Genomic DNA, 18,603 nt, shown 5'->3' with positions numbered 1-18,603 from the left:
TCATTGGCCACAAGACAAATACACCTCATGACATTTCCTGGGAGTCCTTGGGGCGGCTGCTTTTTTGCTCTACGGATGCTGTCAGTGCAATCAGGCTCAGAATGTAAGGCAAGGCAAATGTCATTCTTTATCCACATTTGACGGCCCGGCATTTTCAGTCTCTTCTATTTCCTAAGTACATTTTGGAGTGAATACACTGTTTTGAGTTTTTTATTATTATTATTTTTAAAAGTAAGTGTGGGTGGGTTTTTTTTATAGCAAGGATCGAATGTAGTTGCTCTGTTCAGCTTGAAAAGCTCAAACACTTTCGGGAGCATTTATTTATCCAAGAGAAGCTTAGCTACCTAGCCTGCTTCTGCAGCCTAACTGTAATATATATGCACAGATCTGTATGCAAAAGCACAGGCTTGATGGCTCTAATTCAACAAAGTGCTTGCATTATGGGCTGCTTTAAACAGATTATTAAAATGCATGTCACTCATGACTCAGCAAAGCATGCTTTCCGCTTCCACTGCCTTTGATGCTCTAGCAAAAGATGGAGCGATGCAGTATAAATGTGTATTTAATGAGTCTGCCTTATATTTCAAGAGATACAAGGGGAAATCGGGGGCCCTGGGCTGGGTGGCGTGTCATGTAAAACAAACGGAAGAGCTGTAGCAAGTCAGACTGAACCGGCAACCTGTTGAACCTTCTTAAACCAACATTTATTTATTTATTTATTTATTTATTTATTTATTTTATTTATTTATTTATTTATTTATTAGAAATGTACACCAATGGTTTGGGGGGCATTTTACTGCCCCAAACCAAATTCTGGTGCTAGTAGAATTTGGGCTAGTAAAATATCTCAAAACAAATCAATGTGTGCTTAAGTCTTGCATTCTTGGATCAATATTTGTTTCAAGAACTCCAGGGCATATATTTTTTTCAATCCTAAATTTCTTTCTAGTATAGCCTGGGACAAAAATGCACTCCAATGACAGTCTCAGTCTTGATTAAAACTCTGTTTTGCGCTTATTTCTGCCTGCCTGGATCAGGTTTCATTGGATGACTTATTTATACCCAATGTGATTTCTTGAGAGGCTTTATGTCCTGGGTTTTGAGAACTTTTATGTCCTGGGTTTTGTTGTGGTTTACAGAAAGAAATTATGAGTGGGATAACTGACATTTGGGGACATTTTTGGCTACCGCTCAGGTGAGTGTTCTAAAAGGGCCACGTGGTAATTGTAGATTCTTCCCTAAAGTGCACCTGAAAAATGTTGCACTATTACTCTTATTCTACACCAGGCATCCCCAAACTCGGCCCTCCAGATCATTTGGGACTACAACTCCCATCATCCCTAGCTAACAGGATCAGTGGTCAGGGATGATGGGAATTGTAGTCCCAAAACAGCTGGAGGGCCGAGTTTGGGGGTGCCTGTTCTACACCAATGTTTTTACCGTTTAGCAAAATAAATTATGCTAATCATAGAGAGCAGCAAGGAGCTATGTTTTAGCTTCAGCCTCTCTGGCTAGTGGAAATCTTTTTCAAGTCAAATGTACCCCCCCCCTTCTGCAAATGCTGCAGTCTAAAGTCTTTCAAAACAGATATAATCAGAGTAGCTATTGCCACTCTTGATTCAGAAGCTCCTCTGAGTTCTCAAATATTACTAGACATTGCCTGCACACTTTGTGGCCGGTATTCACAATCATAAGGACTAGAAATTCACTTTTTTATATTAAAAAAATGAAATTGGAATTTTACAAAGCTGAACTAGTCTCCCCAAGACCATGCCCAATTTGTACACTAACACTTCCATCTGTGCCCAGATTTGGGCTTGCTTATTCCCCTGCCCAGGCTCCTTGGAGACTGCTTCCAAAGTTTTTCAGAGTTCGAATTTTGTTTGGGGATAAGTATTTGAAACTAAAGCTTGGCATCTGTATTATTCTAGACAATCCACTCTGGAGTAGGCCTAGTGGTCTGTTTGGCTTTGGAGAAGGGATTCCACGCAGTTGCCACTTTCTGGAGCATATGTTTTCCCAAAGGGGCTCTGTCTCGGAAAGTGTTGCTCCCTTAATGCCAGAGGTTGGCTGAAACTGATGGCTGACATGCATTTAGGGCAGGAAGATGCAGCAGAGGACAGGGTCCCTCTGCCTTTCGTGGCTGTGCTGAAGGGTGGAGCAGCTGCGAAATTGCATAACGTAAAGTCCCTCTTAAAACCCTGCTTCTGCCATAACCCTTTGGCAACCCACTATCCCAGAACTTCAGCTCTCCATACCCTCCATTTCTCTTAACACGGGGATAATATCTTGCAAGGTTCTCCTGAACACCGAAGCATGCACATGCATTTACTGTAGCAGTGTCGTTGTGCAAGAGGGGGAATTTCAGAGATTGTAGCTCTTTTCTCTTTGTATGCCAGGCCTTGCAATGGGCGTGGCTCGGTAAGAGGGGGTGTGGCCAGGGGCGGGGCCTAGCGAGAGTCCCAAGGGCTGGACAGAGAGGCCCGGAAGGTCAACTGTATCCCCTGGGCTTAAGGTTCTCCTACCCTGTATTTAGAGCAGGGGTCAGCAAACTTTTTCAGCAAGGGGCTGGTCCACTGTCCCTCAGACCTTTTGGGGGGCCGGACTATATTTTGAAAAAAAATATGAATGAATTCCTATGCCCCACAAATAACCCAGAGATGCATTTTAAATAAAAACACACATTCTACTCATGTAAAAACACCAGGCAGGCCCCACAAATAACCCAGAGATGCTTTTTAAATAAAAGGACACATTCTACTGATGTAAAGAAACGTTAATTCCCGGACCATCCGTGGGCCGGATTTAGAAGGCGGTTGGGCTGGATCCGGCCCCCTGATCTTAGTTTGCGTACCCATGATTTAGAGGCACAGAAGCCCTAGGCTCTGTGCGCAGCAGGGTTCAGACGTGCTATTTGCAGAGATGGATCCTGGTTGGTACAGTGTCCTGCATAACCCCAGCCAGAACTAATTTCCTAATGGTGGCCCATATTTTGGAATGAGCCACACTACACCATCCTTCCCCAACCTGGTGCCCTCCAGTTGTTTTGGCCTGCAACTCCCAACCATCGTGAACAGCAGTGATGGCTCTAAACTTTTAAGACATCTCTTTTTTTCCCCATTCCTGTTTATACCTGTGGGGGACGTCAGAATCTGGCTGTGGGTTCAGAATCCTTTGCTGCTCCTACTGTAAGGAGCTGCCATCAAATACCCTTGGCTCACTTGAGAGGAGGGTGGCGGATCGGTGTTTATGTTCATCAGGTAATAACAGCAGAAAATGAGGCTTGCCATCTGCTATTCTCTGCAGCCATTCATCGGGAGGAACACGTCCCAGTAGTGGAAAATGTTTTTGAATCAGTCTTTGGATGACTAGCCCCTCGAGTCCAATTACTAGTTTCTTAAGTTTTCCTGTGGGAGTAACCGGGGTAGTTAGCAACCGAGCTGATTTTTTTAATTTATTTCGGTGGTGGTGGCGGCAGTAGAGGTGGAGAAACTGTCCCGTTTTCCCCATAACAGAAATGGAGATCCTGCTTAAAGGTTTATGCTACTTGGATGTAGGGCATGCTCCAAGTTGATGTCAGACAACAGTCCCCTGTAGCTTCATCAGGAAAAGATTGAAGGCATGTCCAGCAGGCTGGCATTTCCTTTGACGATCTGCCTCTGGTAATGAATCAGAGTGCAGGACATCCTGGGATATGTCACCAATTATTCTGATGTATCACTGCGTGGTTCCCTTGTTCCTCCACCTATACTACCTTGAGCTATTTGAAGGTCTCCTCCCTCCCTTAGAGAGGCCTCCACCCGCTTCTCCTGTGATGGTCCTTATGCCTTGAACTCCCCCAAGAATAGCTACATCAGCCTTTGCCAACCTGCTGCCCTCCAGATGTTTTGGACTACAGCTCCCACCAGTCCTATCCAGGACGGCTGTGCAAGCTGGGGGTGATGGCAGAGGTGGCCCAAACCATCTGAAGAACCCCTAGTTGTTGCTGGCTGAGTTACACGATACCACCTCTTTGCCCTTCCGCCTCTTCCATGAAATCTTAGACTTAACTCCCTTAGTCCTCATCTCCAGCTAGAACAAACCCTAGGTGTTTAAATATTAAGCAGCATTTTCTTGCCTCGATCTCTCATTGTCTTGCTTCCCTCTGCTGTCTCTCTCTCTCCCCCCTCCCTTTCTAAAGATAGATTGTAACCTCCTTGGGGCAGGGAGCTGTCACTTTTGCTTATACTGTAATACCCTGCAGAGCCCTATGTACTCTGATGAGACGATTGTTTAGTTTCCTACTTCCCGGCATTTGTGTAAGCAAATCTTTGTTCAGCAAGCTTCCCTTTGCGTGGTCTTCGCAAACAGCTTGCAACATCTCTTTTCCCAGGCATTTTCTACTCCTTTCTTCTTTAACGGAGCCTCTCTCTCTCTCTCTCTCTCTCTCTCTCTCTCTCTCTCTCTCTCTCTCTCTCTCTCTCTCTCTCTCTCTTAAATGCTGAGTTTGCACCATTGCACCATTGCACCTGTGCTCCCATTCAACGTGGACCCTTTTAAAATTTATTTTAAGAGATGCTTAGCTTGGCTACTTCACAATCCCATCTCTGTGGGGGCCCCTCTTTCCCCATTTCACGTGTATTTCTCCCTCTCAGTATTTTTTTATCTGATTATGTATTTGTGGATACAATCCCCACCCATACACTGTCTGGGGAGCGGGGGGGTGGGTGGGTCAGAATTACATTTCTAGCAGCAGGGAGAGTGTATGATTGATTATTGAGCAGTTATTGCATTTTAATATTTTTGTTTCTTCGAGGAGATGAGGGCAGCATACGCAATTCCTCCCACATGATATCATAACAACAACCCTGTGAGGTTAATAATAATAATAATAATAATAATAATATATTATTTGTACCCCGCCCATCTGGCTGAGTCTCCCCAGCCACTCTGGGCAGCTCCCAATCGAATATTCAATCAGTCAATGTTTATTACGGCAAACAGCCAGCATATCAAACCAGAAATTCTGCATAATTCTCTACATAAACAATAAAAACAACTGATATGGGGTTTTAACGGTCAATATACTAATTAAATGTACAGTACTTAAAATACAGGTCCAGAGGAATAAAACACCATAAAAAATAAGAGATTTAACTAAAAACTGTAGCAGCAATATCATCGTCGGAGGGCAGGACAAATTGTTATAATATGTTATTCAATAAAAGAGATTTACGTTTTTTAATAGCTAAGGTGCAAAATTTGGCCACAGCGTAGGATACTGAGCTCAAAGAATCTTCCAAAAGGAATTTACGTAATGTTTCGGGGGGAGAATTCTTGATAATATTGCAAGGGTGTGAATTTTGATAATAAGGGTAAAATGAATCGAATATTAAAACAATACAGCATTAAATATTAAAAACTTCCCTAAACAGGTTGATTAGGCTGAGAGGCCTTGATGGGCTCAGTGGCTAAAATGGGACTTGAACCTGGATTTCTCCAATCCCAGATCGCCATTCTGTCCCCTAGACCAGTGGTCCTCAACCTTGGGCCTCCATACGTTTTGAGACTACAATTCCCATCATCCCTGACCACTGGTCCTGCTAGCTAGGGATCATGGGAGTTGTAGGCCATAAACATCTGGAGGCCCAAGGTTGAGGACCACTGCCCTAGACTGTGCTGGCTCTTGCTGAGGTCCTATAGAGGGCAACCAGAAGGTCAAAGGTTGGGGAAGTGCTGCAGCCCAGTGGCAAAAGATATTTGCATGCAGAAGGTCTCGGGCTCAACTGCTGCTGCTGGCCAGGCAGGGATGGGAAATTCTCCTGTGTGAACCCCTGGAGAACTACTGTCAGTCTGTGTCAGTGATACCAGCAGAAAGTCGAGGGCACTGGGTTGATGGCAGCTGCATTAGGAGGTGGCTTGCCGTGTTTCTGGCCGATTTGTGGCCCTGGCCCCACTGCATTCCAGCGGGTGTCCCACTAGGGGCAGTCTCTCCATCTTCCATGCCTCTCCATCAGGTCCTCCTCGGTTGTTTGATTGCTTCTGACACAGACAAACCCTGAATAGTCGCTTACACTGAAAGGAAGAGGAGCAGGTTTGACTGAGTGGGTTTGCCTTACTCTGGGGAGGTGGACCACAGCTTCGTGGCAGAGCACCTTCTCTGCGTGCAGAAGGACGCAGGGTCAATTCCCAGCACCTCCAGCTGCAACAGACCGCTAGGAGGCAAGTAATGCCCCAGACCCTGGAAAGCTGCTGCCGGTCAAAGCAAGCAACACCAGACCAGATGGAGTGTGTCAGCCTCCCTGTCTATGGGTTGGAAGACTAGAAACATGGCACTTGAAACAAGCCAGCGTTTGCCCAGAGTAAACAGCAGAGGTGGCTCCATCTCTCAGGAGTTCTTCTGACCTTCCTTAAGAAGAAGAAGAAGAAGATGTATTTAATGGATGACCTTTGAGTTGACTGATCTGTTTTGCACAGCCATTGTATCACTCACACACTCAGAGCATTGGTTTTTGTTTGTAGAAGGATGCTCTCTTGCCGGTGGAAGTTCGGTTTATGAACTTGCGGTGAATTTGCTCACTTAAGGTTTCTTGCACACCCTTTCTCACTATGCATTCACACTTCACATGGGAAAGATGAACAGAAACAAACCAGGAAAGGGTTGTGATGTTGCTGGTAGTACAAAGATGTACGGGCTGGTGTGTGTTTTTTTAAAAAAATATTCATTTAAAATACTTTCCTTAACTTGTTGTTTTACATTATTCAGTATGTTTATCATGTGCACTATTTTAACCAACTGTGTGTTCATGGCATGGTCTGAACTCCCTCCTTGGAATAAATACGTTGAGTAAGTATTTTTCTGGTTTTTCTCTCTCTCCCCCCCCCCTCTTTTCTGAAACCTCCCATTTGCCATTGACTGCTTCGTGTCAGAACCGCTCTGCATGTTCATTTGCGGGACCGGGGGCATTTCTTGGCATGCATGCGCCCTCTCGAAACAGATCCGCTGGGAGAAGGTGTGTTTGCCTTGCTCTAAATCACAAACCAGAACATTTAAAAAGCATTGTGTGCAAGGCAGATGCCCAAATGTGTGTCTGGCTGGTGTTTTCTTACCAAAAATGCGGTCTCTCACACACATGTAGTGAGCAGAAAAGAACCGAAGGAGCTGCGTAGCACAATTGTGCAGCCTCTGATTCTGGAATTAATTTTTCTAGTTGGACTGGAATTCAGGAAAAGCAGATATGGGGGCAGAGTCAAAGAAGTGGAGCCACCAGTGGAATGAAGTGTGTGTGTGTGGTAGTTGTGGTTGATACTACAGCAGATCAAACATACTGTGCAGTTTGAAGGGACTGGGTGCCTAAAAACTGACTCTTTTTGAAACGAAGCATTGTCCAGACACATTAGATTGTTCAAAACTTTACCTGTAGAACTTTCTTCAGAACAGATGTATCAAATGATACATCCAGACAGTTCCATAAGACATATGGCAGGCAAAGGCTAGGGTCGGCATCTTTCAAAATATGAAATAATCCCAACGGACCCAGAAACAGAGGTCTGTCTCTCCCCACAGCCTGTGGCTGTGTGCTCCTGCAGAGCTTCATTTACACCCTCACTCTTACAGAGCCTAGGAACAAAGAACTCCAGCCACCACCCTTCCAAGATGATGAATTTGCTATTCAATACCTTCTCATGTGATCTAAGGTTAAGGCACCACATCAGAGCTATCTGAGAACAATAACTGTTAATTATCAGCCCATCATGGCAGCTCAGAGAGCTCCTTTTTGCAATTTACCTTCAGTGGGATTTTCATGTTAAACCAGGCATAGGCAACTTTGGCTCTCCAGATGTTTTGGAACTACAACTCCCATGATCCCTGACCACTGGCCCTGTGGATCATGGGAGTTGTGGTTCTAAAACATCTGGAGAGCCAAGGTTGCCTATGCCTGTGTTAAACCCTTTCACCATTGCATACAGGTATTCCCATTTCGGTGTGAATTAAACCAGTTATACTTAACAGATACCAGCTTTGGCCTTCTGTGAGCAGTTTTTTTCCAGATGCATTTGATTTCGTTTGCCCCACAGAACATAACAGGAGCTGTAAAGAACCAGCCCTCCTCCTGAACATGTGACACTGCCATAACTCACTAGAGGAGCCTCTAGAGATCATTTCCCAAACGTGGGTCTTTAGCTGTTTGCAGACTACAGTTCCCATTATCCCTGACCACTGGTCTTGCTAGCTAAGGATGATGGGAGTTGTAGTCCAAAAACAGCCGGAGACCCTGTTCTCACAGTGACCAACCAACAACACCTGGAGCCTAACAACATCAGGAGGGCCACGCGTTCCCCGGAGGGTAATGGCACTCGGGGAATTGGCTTTTGATTATATAAATGTTTCTGAAGCTTAGCTGGACACCTCATTTAGGAACACTAGCCGAGTTTCCATCGGCCTGGGAGAGAGCGGGGGCGGGGGGAGATATAATCCCTGCTTCCCTCCCAAGCCTGCTATTTAAAACAAAATAAAATTAAGCAGAGCAAGTTTGCATCCCTGCAAGTTCTTCCTTGTGAAAATAGATACCAGATGCAAAAGCTTAAACTAAGCGCAGTGCATTAAACAATTAGTGTGCCTCATTGAGCCAACCAGAACCCACTTTTTATTTTTGACTGACGGATGATAAACACGGCCATCTGCTCCTGGTGGCTGGCGCCGGAAGAGAGGATGACAAAGATGCCCTTCTTTGAGTCAGGCTCGTGGGGAACACGCAGGCCGCAACTTCCAGAAACGGTGAAAATGCGGTGATATTCTTTCCCTCCCTCCAAATGTTAAAAGCAGGAGCGAGGGATTTATTTATTTATTATTTTTGGCAGCTCAAGGGCCACATTCCCTCGTGAGCAACCTTCCTTGCGCTGCATGACAAGGAATATTCCCTTACAGGAAAAAGCACTCCAGAACAGTGTTGGAGCAGTGGCGGTGAGAGATCTCAGCATGTGGAGAGAGAGGGTGTGTGTGTGTGGAGGGCTACCTGCAGTCCTTGGCTCTGAGGTTCCCCATCTTTCTGCTAGACCAGGAGTTCCCAAACTTGAGTCACCATCTGTTTTTGGACTAAAACTCCCATCATCCCTAGCCAGCAGGAGCAGTAGTCAGGGATGATGGGAGTTGTAGTCCAAAAACAGCTGGAGACCCGTTTGGGAATCCCTGCGCTAAACCTATCAACAGCAGCATGTTCTCTTACCTCAGGGTGTGTGGCTTGTAAAAAAACCTTTGCATTTATTTATGAAGAATAGTTTGTGACCTTTTTATTAGTTAGTAGTAGTGGTAGCAGAACTAATAGTAGGATTTGTCTTAATGTTTCCCACACATGGAAGTTCTGTTTAGGTGTCAGGACTGGTAGCCCATAATAGGCCTCCATGATTTTGTCGTAACCCCTTTCTCCTGCTTAAAAACATTTAGGCTTGTTGCCACCACTGCATCCCACGATAGCAAATTCTGCCACAGGAACATGCTGTTTTACATTTGGTCTGGCTCTCATTTGGGGGTTCACTGAGGAATTTTGCCCCAGGTCAAATTGTTTTCACCTCCTGTGGGGTGTGTAGTCTGCTTCAGGAATTTGATATCCGTGAATTCCAGTGGGAGCTTACCTGACCTGAACCCCGCTGGACTAATGTGCAGATCAGAATTGCAAAATAATGCTCGGGATTTCACTGTTCTTTTGACTTTTTAAAAGTCTTAAAATGCATAATTTAGGACAAAACCCATTTAGAAACATGTACGTTGAGATAAAATACATATTTAAATAGCCTATGATGAAATGCCCATTTAAGTATTATTGAGATAAAGATATCAATGCAGTTTAGTATTATTTATTATAGTAGTTTAATGAGTGAACAAGGTGGAACAGACTTTGGATCCAACACGTGCAAAATGGGCATGCACTTAGAAATGGACTGAGACCTCCTGTCTCTCCGTGTGGCTTGACTTGCATGCATGAATTGCAGCGAGCTCCCCTGGAGATAAAACAACATGGAAAATCCCATGCAAATAGCCACTTAAAGCACAATGCAAAATTTAAGCTAGAGAAATGAAGAGAGCCAGCTGCCTTCATGTGGCTCTGTCAGCAGCGGATTTTTAAAAAGGCTTGCTGTGGATGCTACAGTTCTTTGCAATCTTCACTGTGTCCCACAAAATCTCACTCCTTTATCATTTCCATTACAGCAAAGTACACAAAACCCAGGGACTATTAAGCAACTGGCAAATTATGCACAGGTGGCGAGCGTGCATATTTGGCACGTACCTGGCATCTCCTGTATGCAGTGTGCAGGATGCTAGTCCTTGTGAACAGATCCATCCCCCTTGTGCCTCAGGCCTATATCAAACACATGCTGGAGAATCATGTGCACAAGTAAGGATTTCTCAAACGTACCTGAATGGGAACCAGTCTCCTGTGATGAGATAAAGGCCCTTATTTACGGCAGGAAATCTAATAAATCTCCTGGAGAGGATATGATTCCACCTTAGAATAGTGGGTTCCTATCCTGGTTGGCTCATTCACCACCATAAACAACACAGGCCAAATGCCCTCTGGGTGGAAAGTGGGTATTTCGCCGATTTATAAGAAAGGGGGTAGGAAGGATCCACAAAACTATCACCCAGTTAGCTTGTTAGACATCTCCTCCAAACTATATGCATGGTATCGCCTTCGAAAAATGACCCGACCGTTGCAAAATAACATTGTTCATGAAGAAGAAGTGGAATTCAGAGGAGGACCCGGTGTCATTGATCACTGTTTCACTCTGAACCATATTATAAGGAAATATACTAAGAACAATCTTTATGTAGCCTTTATTGATCTTTCTGCTGCATTCGACTCTATTAATCGAAACAGGCTGCGGGAGAAATTTCAAATTGCTAACATTGACTGCAGACTTCTCCTATTGACCCAAGAACCATACAGAAATGAGGGTCAGAGTAGGTTTAAATGGCGGTATGACTGATGCTTTTAAAATGTCACAAGGAGTGAAGCAAGGTTCCTTTCTGGCTCCCATTCTTTTAAACTTATATTAATGATTTGGTGCCATGTTTAGCCAATGCAAACGTTAACCCTATCCAGTAATTAGGAACAGGAAGATCTCAATATTTGATGTATCAAGATTATTGAGTGTTCCTCTCTCTTTCCTGATTATGCCTCAAATTTTTTTGGAGGCATTCAGTGCATACTTTCTATAAATTATTATTAGAATCATAGAATCATAGAATTCGAAGAGACCACAAGGGCCATCCAGTCCAACCCCCTGCCGAGCAGGAAACACCATCAAATCATTCTTGACATATGCCTGTCAAGCCTCTGCTTAAAGACCTTCAAAGAAGGAGACTCCACCACACTAATTGGTAGCAAATTCCACTGCCGATCAGCTCTTACTGTCAGGAAGTTCTTCCTAATGTTTAGGTGGAATCTTCTTTCTTGTAGTTTGAATCCATTGCTCCGTGTCCGCTTCTCTGGAGCAGCAGAAAACAACCTTTCTCCCTCCTCTATATGACATCCTTTTATATATTAGAACATGGCTATCATATCACCCCTTAACCTTCTCTTCTCCAGGCTAAACATACCCAGCTCCCTAAGTCGTTCCTCATAAGGCATCGTTTCCAGGTCTTAAGACCAATGTTATGATTTTTGGCACAGGCCTAGGTATAAATGGTGCTTAGATCAGAAAACTACAGTCGGTAGAGCATGAGAACAGTTTTGCTCATTTAGAAAACTGGGCGTATTCTTTAATGAACCCTGTTTTGGAAGTGTCATACGGAGGCAGTGAAAGTCAAAGCATAGGGGCATTGATAAAGTTCTATTACAATAAAGGAGGGCAGCTGATTGAACCTGCCTTAAAGATATTTGGTAGCAAAGTGCTTACCCAAATGCTCTGTGGGGTTGAGATCTGGGGCTCTGGTTTGAACTCCATTAAAGGTTTGGAAACTGTGCAGAATAATTTCTTTTGGAAGCTAAGCTCTCTGCCTTCATTCAGGAACACCAGCGGCTCCTCTTCGTACAGAATCTGGGTGGCCACAATTAAGGCAGGAGGGGACCGCACCCAGTTAACGTATATTTTAAAAGTTGCTACAGTGCCCGTTAAGCATTTTCCTGCACTGTGCTATACAGAATTGGGTGATAACCAATTCTGGAAATCAGCTTGTCAAGATGTTTAACACTATTATTATTTTCCGGAACTGAACTCTGCTTTGACATTGAATCAATGCCAACTAAGGGATTGGCTCTTCTGGATACAATCCAGAAAAGACCTTCAACTAATTTGAAACACCAGGTTTTCCCTTTGGTATCCCTTCTTGAAAACAGAGCAGTTTAGAGCTAGTTATCTGACCAAACTCTCACCAGTTTCCTTAAAAAATGCCTTTATTGAGCTGCGTTTCCAAGTGACGCCCACTGCAGTCTTGGATGGCTGCTACAACCAAGGTCCTGTACGTAGACAGACTTTTTATTTGTGGTCAACCTCAGGTGGAAGACATAACTCATTGTCTGTTAGCCTGCCCCTTATATAGATATACAAGAGATCTCTTTCCAAAACCTTTGGTCACACAAGCTAGCAGGCACATCCTGGCAGAAATGATACAGTTTCTTTTGAGTGACAATACTATGTGGTACTATATGCAGTACTGTACAGTACTTGCAAAAAAAGAAAGAAAAAATCAGGAAAAGGGAGTTAGATGGGATTGCTACAAATTGTTGCGGTGATTTGGGGATTTAATCTTAAATCAAGCTATATTTGACTCTGGTAACTTACATCCATAGCTGCCAAGTTTTCCCTTTTCTCGCGAGGAAGCCTATTCAGCATAAGGGAAAATCCCTTTTAAAAAGGGATAACTTGGCAGCTATGCTTACATCATGGATTTTAGCAAATTAGATTTTTTAAAGGCGGAATAATTTTAGAATTGGAGCTGTCAGAGATGCACGAGGTAACTGTGTTTTAATGCTCAGGGGTGTGGCAAAGTCTCTTTTATATTATGGATGTATGTTCTGTATTATTTTATTCATGTAGTTGCCTAATATAAGTTTGTCATGGCCTTTGGCCGGAGCAATAAACTCATGAACATGATCATGCAGGTACACCATTGAATGACTTGCAGTAGCACGGGTGAACTGCACCCATCGGAATGCCCTGAGTTTGAGGCAATGTTGGATGGTTAAATAATAATAATAATATAATAATAATTTATTATTTATACCCCGCCCATCTGGCTGGGTTTCCCCAACCACTCTGGGCGGCTTCCAACAGAAAAATGAAATAAAATAATCTATTAAACATTAAAAGCCTCCCTAAACAGGGCTGCCTTCAGATGTCTTCTAAAAATCTGGTCGCTGTTTTTCTCTTTGACATCTGATGGGAGGGCGTTCCACAGGGCAGGCGCCACCACCGAGAAGGCCCTCTGCCTGGTTCCCTGCAACTTGGCTTCTCGCAACGAGGGAACTGCCAGAAGGCCCTCGGTGCTGGACCTCAGTGTCCGGGCAGAACGATGGGGGTGGAGACGCTCCTTCAGGTATACTGGACTGAGGCCATTTAGGGCTTTAAAGGACAGCACCAACACTTTGAACTGAACTGAAATGAAAAAATGAAAGCTTTTGTGGTGTTTTGACCCCTGTGCCCTTTTCACACATGCAGATTGTTGTCAGTTGTTGAGTGATGAATGGGATACTGTATATATTACCACTCCCCACAACTACTGACTCTCTCTCTTTCTCTCTTTCTCTCTTTCTCTCTTTCTCTCTTTTCTTGGACCTTTTAACACTCCCCCACCCCCTCCTTTGCAGGTACACCTTCACCGGCATTTACACTTTTGAATCATTGATAAAAATTCTGGCAAGAGGATTTTGTATGACAGAATTCACCTTCCTCCGGGACCCATGGAACTGGCTAGATTTTTCTGTTATTGTCATGGCGTAAGTAGCATTTTTCTCATTCCTCTCCTAAAAGGTGATGGGCTAGATCAGGACCGAGGTTTTCTTCCCTTGCTCCCATAAACTCCCTGTGACTTCCCTGCTATCCTAGCAAGAAATTCATGTGCTTTAACGGTCCTGGAGCAAGGAGGTTGGTATGGGATTCTTTTGGTCTTCCTCAGTTGTGCAGGCAACTCATGTCCACCCATTTAACCCAAGCCAGGGCTCTTGCTGGAATGGAATCTATTAACCACATTTTATTGATGTAGTAGCCCCAACACATGGGATACATTGCAAGTCCCAGAGCCCAGGAGAGCATTAAGGACAATCAAAAGGGCATCAACAGTGATTTAGAATAAGTTGGAGACTTAATCAACCCAGTTTATGGCTCCTGGGAAATCTGCCTCAAATAGAGGTCCTTCTTCAGATAAGAAACAGTCCATTGTTGGGAGTGTAGTTTCGACTACTTTGACTGGACTCCCAGGAAATTCCCAACCTGCTTAGAAACTAGTTACAGGTAGGTAGCCGTGTTGGTCTGCCGTAGTCGAAACAAAATAAAAAAATTCCTTCCAGTAGCACCTTAGAGACCAACTAAGTTTGTCATTGGTATGAGCTTTCGTGTGCACGCACACTTCTTCAGATACACACTGCGTTTGTGTAGCCATGACCAATGGCATGACTGTAAAGGTAAAGGGACCCCTGACCATTAGGTCCAGTCGTGACCGACTCTGGGGTTGCACGCTCATCTCGCATTATTGGCCGAGGGAGCCGGCGTATAGCTTCCAGGTCATGTGGCCAGCATGACAAAGCCGCTTCTGGCAAACCAGAGCAGCACATGGAAACGCCGTTTACCTTCCCGCTGTAGCGGTTCCTATTTATCTACTTGCATTTTGACGTGCTTTCGAACTGCTAGGTTGGCAGGAGCTGGGACCGAGCAACGGGAGCTCACCCCGTCACAGGGATTCGAACCGCCGACCTTCTGATCAGCAAGCCCTAGGCTCAGTGGTTTAACCACAGCGCCACCTGGATCCTGTTTGTGTAGCCATGACCAATGGCATGACTGTACCGCAGACTTAAAGTGGGTAGGATAGGGATCCGCTCTCCTCAGAGAACCCCGGGAATTGCAGATCCATGAAATGTGGAGGATCTTGGAACTCCAGCCATCTACAAGTCTTGTGCTTTTCTCTTGTCAGAGAATCCTGGGAACTGTGAGGTAGGGAGGAGGATACAGGATCTCTAATAACAGGCTTCGATTCCCATTATCACCTCTGGAATGATCTTGTGTCATAATTTGGCATTATCCATTCCAAGGGGCATTCCAGGAGAGAGAGAGAGAGAGAGAGAGAGAGAGAGAGAGAGAGAGAGAGAAATTCCGCCCCCTCACTGGCAGCTTGCTTACCATTCCCATCCCATAATTCCCCTCTAAACGCCCTGAAATGCAAACTAGGGGAGGTGCATTTCATTTACTTACTTATAAATGTTTATTAACTGCTCGATATTTCAAAAGAAGAAGAAGAGAAAGACCATTTAAGCAGTTTTCACTATGTGCTATATAAGATGAAACAGAAATACAACCTAAAACTGATAAAACAGCATTCCTGCATTGCAAGAGGCTGGCCTAGGGACCCTTTGGGTTCCTTCCAGCTCCACAGTTTTATGAGTATAAAACGCATAGAAGCCAATAAAATGGAGAACCAGGGCATTCAGACACATCGAGCAGGGCTTAGTCTTACGGGTCAGGGAAAGCCTGGGTCAAAAGTTATGTCCTTACAAAACCCCTGAAGCAGGTGGTGGTGGTTGCTTCTTCACATCTGGCAGAGGACAACAGAAAATACTCATTTTGGGTTCGCCACCTGGTGACATTCTGTAGAGCAGAATTTCCCCAGGCGATCTTTAGCCTGCCACTTTCATGGCGAATGCTTCTCCCCCCACCTCCAAAACTGGGACCGGCCAGCTGAAATTTCAGCTCGCCTTCAGCAAATTCTTCTTTTCTTCATTGCGTACAGCTGTAGTTTTACCTGTGTGAACATGCTGAAAGCCTGCACGGCCTGCCATTTCCCTTGGCAACGAGGCTCCTTTAGAACCGCTGCTGGTAACAGATCGGAGGAGAAATCTTAAGGTGTTCCCCCCCCCCCAGCATAACTTCAAGATCAAATGCCCACTTTGGCTTTCAAACAGCGGAAGCTACAGCAGAGTCATTATTTATTAATCAGAACTGTTTATACCCCACCTTTCAGGATGCAGGGGCTCTCAAGGCGGCTTCAAAATGCACTTCAAACCACAAGAAACAATATCAACACATAGGGCAGGTCATTGGGATCCTTTCCCACGGGGCAGCTGATGGTAGATGGTCCTTTGTGGGGAGGAGACAGTCCACCTGGACTTCTTCCCTTGTCTCCCTCCATCTCCTGGAATTCCTTCCTCCTTCCTCCTCTTTCCCCTCCAATTCTTTCCACCGCTGGCTGCTGGAGAGGGATAATGGCTCAGGGCTTCAGCATCTGCTTTGCATGCTTTCAGGTTCAATTCCCAGCAGTTCCAGGTAGGGCTGGGGCACCCCATGTCTGAAAGACAGCTTCTGCCAGTCAGTGTAGGCAATACTGAGCTAGATGGGCCAAAAGCTGGACTCAGTATAACACAGCTTCTTAATCACTTGGGGGAAAGGCTCAGTGGCAAGGCTTTGCACGTAGAAGGTCCCAGGTTGCAATTGCTGACATGCCCAGGTGGGATAGCTCAGTCAGTAGAGCATGAGACTCTTAATCTCAGGGTCATGGGTTCGAGCTCCACGTTGGGCAAAAGATTCCTCCATTACTGGGGGTTGGACGAGATGACACTTTTGTGGTCCCTTCCGTCTCTACAATTCTGTGACCAGGGGGCCTGAAATTTATTGTTTATTTTATTTATTAAATTTGCATACCACCTTTAATCTATAGATTTCAGGGTGGTTCACAACATAAAAATACAATACGGAAACATAATAAGAACAACAACAGCAATTTATGATCTGTACGCCACTCATCTGACTGGGTGGCTTCCACCATATATAAAAACAAGAACAAAAAACCCTACAAACCAATAACCCCCCCACACCCCCAGACCCTCCCCAAAACGCATTTAAATGGGAAATCCCGGAGAGCCACTGCAGTCAGTCTAGACCAGGCACCCCCAAACTGCGGCCCTCCAGATGTTTTGGCCTACAACTCCCATGGTCCCTAGCTAAGAGGACCAGTGGTCAGGGATGATGACCACTGTCCTGCTAGCTAGGGATGATGGGAATTGTAGTCCAACAACAGCTGGGGACCCAAGGTTGAGAAACAATGGTCTAGACCAGGCATCCCCAAACTTCGGCCCTCCAGATGTTTTGGACTACAATTCCCATCTTCCCCGACCACTGGTCCTGTTAGCTAGGGATCATGGGAGTTGTAGGCCAAAACATCTGGAGGGCCGCAGTTTGGGGATGCCTGGTCTAGACAGTACTGAGCTGGAACGATCAAAGATGTGAGTCGGCATTATTATTATTATTATTATTATTATTATTATTATTATTATTTCATTTATACGCCAACCTTCATCATAAGATCTCAGGGCAGTTCACAGAATAACATACAGGATAAAAACAGATAAATAATTAAAACAATACAGCAAAACAATAACCCCCTCCCTTTACATTTCTTTTAAATGTAAAGATACATTTAAAAGGCTGTAGAATATTAATCAGGTATGTTACAACTTCCTATGCTCCTATACTGATCTGTTAGTTTTCCCCACTGGGATAGTGTGGTGGACTTGCATGGTCCCGCCCTACCAATTCTTTCCAAGTTTTGGCACCAACAGTTGTGGTTTTTTTGTTTTTGTTTTGTTTTTTAAAAAAGCCTTGCACAAGGACAGCATCCTGTTGGCCTGTGCTTTGCAGAACCTGGCAGTATCGCTGTGAGGACTCTAGTCTAGCATGGCAGAAGGAAAACCCACATGGCTGCCGTCCCAATTAGGTCCAGAGTGCACCGCAGGGCTGGAACCCTTTTGCTGCAGTGTTGGGTTGCTCCCCCCCCCCCCCGGCCAATCGGCAGTTTCTGGCAACCGCCTGGGCTTGCCTATTAGGTGGACTGCCCGCCTGCTCTCTTGGCAGGACGGTGGCTGGCCTGGCAGCGTGCTGGCTTATGTCTTGGCTGGGCTCTCGTCTTCTGTTCAAAGCGAATTCTTAATTATTCAGCCCTAAGCCCGCTCCCTGCAAATGAAAACAAATAAGGATCTCCTGTTCAGGACAGCTGCTGAGTTGGCTGGCCGAAGGGAACCGAAATAGGAGCATCCAGAGCAAAGAGCAAATTAAGGTATCGCAGGCGACAAGGGCCGTGAAGGCACGCGGTGGGGGGGGGCAGTCAATAGGCGCTGACATTTTTTTTATTTTTTTGGGGAAAAGAAAAGTAATCGTACTGGAAATACATTTTTAAAGGGAAGGGAAGCAACGGCGCAGAAAAGGGCATTGCCACGACAACCAGGCAATTCCGCCTGAGTTTAAAAATCGCGTCAATCCCCCCTTGTCTTGGCTGCACTTCCTGCAAGTACCTTAAGCTTTGACTCCCACTGTCATCACAAGTATGAAATTGGCTTTTATACCCTGAACTCTGGCTTCACTGGGTGTGTGCAAAAGAAAACGCAGTTAAAAACAATTAAATCAACTTTTATTTAAAAGTCT

General features: G+C 44.9%; 1 protein-coding gene across 1 annotated transcript in view; it reads left to right on the top strand.

Moving 5' to 3' along the window:
- LOC118091630 (sodium channel protein type 5 subunit alpha-like) overlaps positions 1-18,603 on the top strand; it is a 298,412-nt gene that overhangs the window by 87,962 nt on the left and 191,847 nt on the right. The window contains exons 4-5 of the mRNA XM_060280924.1: positions 6,739-6,826; positions 13,788-13,916. Of these exons, the coding sequence (XP_060136907.1) occupies positions 6,739-6,826; positions 13,788-13,916 (217 nt within the window). The remainder of the gene's footprint in view (positions 1-6,738; positions 6,827-13,787; positions 13,917-18,603) is intronic.

Source organism: Zootoca vivipara, chromosome 12 (genome assembly GCF_963506605.1).
Source record: "Zootoca vivipara chromosome 12, rZooViv1.1, whole genome shotgun sequence".
NCBI classification, from domain to species: Eukaryota; Metazoa; Chordata; class Lepidosauria; order Squamata; family Lacertidae; genus Zootoca; species Zootoca vivipara.
Note: the sequence above shows the minus strand (reverse complement) of the source record. Positions and strands in the feature narration are given on the sequence as shown.